The 4,567-nt window shown below is 43.0% G+C and overlaps 1 protein-coding gene across 1 annotated transcript in view; it reads right to left on the reverse strand.

Annotated features, from left to right (window-relative positions):
* The window catches only part of lpcat4 (lysophosphatidylcholine acyltransferase 4), a 17,261-nt gene that overhangs the window by 8,471 nt on the left and 4,223 nt on the right, over positions 1–4,567 (reverse strand). The window contains exons 4-9 of the mRNA XM_016499070.1: positions 2,647–2,707; positions 1,994–2,052; positions 1,748–1,782; positions 1,600–1,654; positions 1,427–1,509; positions 70–195 (exon numbers count right to left, since the gene is read on the reverse strand). Coding sequence (XP_016354556.1) covers positions 70–195; positions 1,427–1,509; positions 1,600–1,654; positions 1,748–1,782; positions 1,994–2,052; positions 2,647–2,707 — 419 coding nt within the window. The remainder of the gene's footprint in view (positions 1–69; positions 196–1,426; positions 1,510–1,599; positions 1,655–1,747; positions 1,783–1,993; positions 2,053–2,646; positions 2,708–4,567) is intronic.

The following is a 4,567-nucleotide window of genomic DNA, read 5'->3' on the forward strand; positions in this document are numbered from 1 at the left end:
CGCGCGCACACACACACACACACACACACACACACACGCGCGCACACACACACACACACACACACTCACCCGTGTTCACGGAGCAGTTTGAGTGTTTCCTGTGCCGGAGGCTCCAGGGGAAGCGAGAGGTTTCCGAGCTTTTTAACAGGAAATCGACCCTCCATCACATAATCGGTGGCAGGAACACGCAGAGCTCTACGAGACATTAACATTTCAATATTGCTTAAAGGAACATTGCACATTTAATATGACTTACATTAATAAAAGTGTGCTATTTCAGCTGTAAATTAGGTTAAATCCTATTATTATTTTTCTAGGTGGATGAACTTCTGTTGTATTTAACCCGAAAGTAACCAGGTCGCATCCAGTGTTGTTACTGTTAAAATAAACAAACTATTAAAAATAATAGTTGAAAAATGGTTGAATAGTAGTCGAAAATAAAGTTGAAATTTTTTTTTATTACTAAGACTACAAATGCTAATTAAAAAAAAAGAAAGACAAAAGCACATAAAATTACTAAAACTATTAAAAATAGTAGTTGAATATATAGTTGAAAAATTGTTGAAAAGTCATCCAAATAAATCTGGAAAAAAAAAATATTACGACTACAATGAAAAGATAAAAAAAAAATAATGACAAAAGCACACAAAGTTACTAAAACATAAAATAAAATTAAAATTGGGAAAAAATTAGAGCTCATTCAATACATTAGTAAATAATATAATAGTATAAATAATAATAAAATAACACTGTTTAATTTACATAAACGGACAGAAAAATTAAAATGCAATTCAAATTAAATCCTGGTCAACACCAGTGCTGCTTTACTATCATTAATATTCTATTATAATTTAATAGTTTTTATTTTAGTATTTTCTGTTCCTATTTTAATTTTGCTATATATATATATATTTTTTATTTTTTTTTGGCCTATATACACATTATTTCGGCTAATGTTTATTTTATTACAAGTGACAAAAGAACATTTTTCTATGGTTTCAGGCTCTTTTATGGCCACTGCCATGTCGACTGCATTTAAAGGTAAAGATGGCAAATGAAGCAAGATAAATCTTGATTATACACATATTTCAATCAATACAGAACATAATTGATAAAATATTGCTAAATAATCTAATTACGAACACACCATTGCATGGGATTTATGTATTTATTTTTATTTATCCTTTATTTTTCCAGGAAGGTCCCATTGAGATAAAAGAAATCTCTTCTTCCAGGGAGTCCTCGCCAAGATGACCATACAAAAATTTAATGGAGAATTGTGTTGTTAGTAAGATGATGATGACAAGCTGCACTGAAATAACATGTCACGAGGACTCGCTGTCTGCGTAAAGCTTCGCTTTAATAGTTTCCGATGCTGCCTATGTAGGGACCTGCCTATATAGACCACAGACGGCACATGACGTACTTGGCCATGAGTTTCTGTATGTTTTCGGCGTACAAGTCCGGGTTCTGCTTCTCCTCCTGTGACGGCGTGTAGATGGGCAGGAACTACAACCAATCAGAGCAAAGAACAATTACTGAGCCAGAGTCTAGCGGTGATTGGCTCCGACTCATGTCAATCAAATGAAGCCCGCCCACCTCCACGGTAACGCTGGTGTAGATCTGAGAGGTGGTGTGCCACAGAGTGCCGAGCCTACAGACGAAACCACAGACAGCTAGACTTAGAAGAACTATTTGTTCTGATTGATTATTTTCAGTTATGAACAGCACAAAAATTCCTTCTCACCACGTCAGTCCTTTCCAGGTCCAGCGAACCGTGTCCTGCAAACATATTCAAGAGATGTTTCATGTTATACATCATGCATAAAGGAAGCGTTTCAGTGTCATTTTACTGGTTTATTAGTCTTGTGCTCTTTTATCTCGTTCAGCAGCTGTCCGTGTCTCACTGTCCTGCTCATATTTAGTCATCCAGTGGTTTCCGTTAATTTTAGCCGCAGACGCGGTGGGAGGCATTTGCTGTTCCCAGACTCACCGGTTCACCGGGATAGTGAAGCAAGACGGGCTGAACGGGAACACCGGCCAGAAACGCTCCTGTCGAGAGATTACTGGCGTTAGCAAATAGCTATAGATATGAGAATGATATTCAAAAAGACTATCAAAAAATCAATACGTTTGATTTTTTATGTTTCTGAAAGAAGTCTCTTCTGCTCACCAGCACTGCATTTGTTTGATCAGAAATACAGTAAAAATTGTGAAATATTATTAGAATGTAAAGCAGCTGTTCTCTATGTGAATATCTGTTAAACTAATTTATTTCTGTGATGCGCAGCTGTATTTTCAGCATCATTACTCCAGTCTTCAGTGTCACATGATCTTCAGAAATCATTCTAATATACTGATTTGCTGCTTGAGAAACATTTCTGATTATTGTCGTGCTGCACAATATTTTTGTGGAAACTGTGATACATTTTATTTTTCAGGATTCACAGATGAATAGAAAGTTCAAAAGAACAGCATTTATTTGAAATAGAAATTATAATATATAATAACTTATGTAACAAATCTATTTACTGGCACTTTTGATCAATTTAATGCGGCCTTGATCAATAAAAGTATTAATTTCTTAAAAAACAACAAAGGGCGCTCACTAGGTTTTAGAACAGAGCCTATGAGTGTTTGTCGTACCAGGTTTGAATTTGATCAGAGCTCGGCCGTTAGTCGTCGTTCCTTCTGGAAACATGAGCATCTGCCGAGAGAAAGGGAGCAGAAAATGAGATCAAACCCAACAGGAAGTGACAAGTCACAAGAGAGTGAGAGTGAGAGTGTGAGTGTGAGTGTGCGAGCGAGGGAGTGAGTGTATGTGTGCGAGTGAGTGAGTGAGTGAGGGAGTGAGTGAGTGAGTGAGTGAGTGAGTGAGTGAGTGTGTGAGTGAGTGAGTGAGGGAGTGAGTGAGTGAGTGAGTGAGTGTGTGTTAGAGAGAGAGTGTGTGAGTGTGTGAGTGAGTGAGTGTTAGAGAGAGTGTGTGAGTGTGTGAGTGAGTGAGTGTGTGAGTGAGTGAGTGAGTGTTAGAGAGAGTGTGTGAGTGAGTGAGTGAGTGAGTAAGTGAGTGTGTGTTAGAGAGAGTGTGTGAGTGTGTGATTGAGTGAGTGAGTGAGTGTGTGTTAGAGAGTGTGAGTGTGTGAGTGAGTGTGTGTGTGAGTGAGTGTGTGAGTTTGTGTTTGTTAGTGAGTGAGTGAGTGTGTGTGTGAGTGAGATTGAGTGTGTGTGTGTGTGTCTGAGTGTGTGTTTGTGAGTGAGTGAGTGAGTGAGTGAGTGTGTGTGTGTGAGAGAGTGAGAGAGAGAGAGTGTGTGTGAGTGAGTGAGTGATTGTGTGTGTGTGTGAGTGAGTGTGTGTGAGGGAGTGTGCGAGTGAGTGTGCGAGTGAGTGAGCGAGTGAGTGTGCGAGCGAGTGTGCGAGTGAGTGTGCGAGCGAGTGTGCGAGCGAGTGTGCGAGCGAGTGTGCGAGTGAGTGTGCGAGTGAGTGTGCGAGTGAGTGTGCGAGTGAGTGAGTGAGTGAGCGAGTGAGTGAGCTGTGAGTGAGTGTGCGAGTGAGCGAGTGTTTGTGCGTGTGACTGAGTGCGAGTGAGTGAGCGAGCAAGCGTGAGTGAGTGTGCGAGTGAGTGAGCGTGCGAGCGAGTGTTTGTGCGTATGTGTGTGAGTGAGTGAGCGAGCGAGCGAGCGAGCGAGTGTGCGTGAATGAGCGAGTGAGCGAGTGTGCGTGAATGAGCGAGTGAGCGAGTGTGCGTGAATGAGCGAGTGTGCGTGAATGAGCGAGTGAGTGAGTGTGCGTGAATGAGTGAGCGAGCGAGCGAGTGTTTGTACGTATGTGTGTGTGAGTGAGTGAGTGAGTGAGTGAGCGAGTGTTTGTGCGAGTGAGTGAGGAGCGAGTGTTTGTGCGTGTGACTGAGTGCGAGTGAGCGAGTGTTTGTGCGTGTGACTGAGTGCGAGTGAGCGAGTGTTTGTGCGTGTGACTGAGTGCGAGTGAGCGAGTGTTTGTGCGTGTGACTGAGTGCGAGTGAGCGAGTGTTTGTGCGTGTGACTGAGTGCGAGTGAGCGAGTGTTTGTGCGTGTGACTGAGTGCGAGTGAGCGAGTGTTTGTGCGTGTGACTGAGTGCGAGTGAGCGAGTGTTTGTGCGTGTGACTGAGTGCGAGTGAGCGAGTGTTTGTGCGTGTGACTGAGTGCGAGTGAGCGAGTGTTTGTGCGTGTGACTGAGTGCGAGTGAGCGAGTGTTTGTGCGTGTGACTGAGTGCGAGTGAGCGAGTGTTTGTGCGTGTGACTGAGTGCGAGTGAGCGAGTGTTTGTGCGTGTGACTGAGTGCGAGTGAGCGAGTGTTTGTGCGTGTGACTGAGTGCGAGTGAGCGAGTGTTTGTGCGTGTGACTGAGTGCGAGTGAGCGAGTGTTTGTGCGTGTGACTGAGTGCGAGTGAGTGAGCGAGCGTGAGTGAGTGAGTGAATGAGTGAGCGAGCGTTTGTACGTATGTGTGTGTGAGTGAGTGAGTGAGTGAGTGAGCGAGCAATTGAGTGAGTGAGTGAGTGAGAGTGAGTGAGAGGGAGCGAGCGAGCGAGC

This window comes from Sinocyclocheilus anshuiensis, unplaced genomic scaffold (assembly GCF_001515605.1).
Source record: "Sinocyclocheilus anshuiensis isolate Anshui unplaced genomic scaffold, SAMN03320099.WGS_v1.1 scaffold2010, whole genome shotgun sequence".
NCBI classification, from domain to species: Eukaryota; Metazoa; Chordata; class Actinopteri; order Cypriniformes; family Cyprinidae; genus Sinocyclocheilus; species Sinocyclocheilus anshuiensis.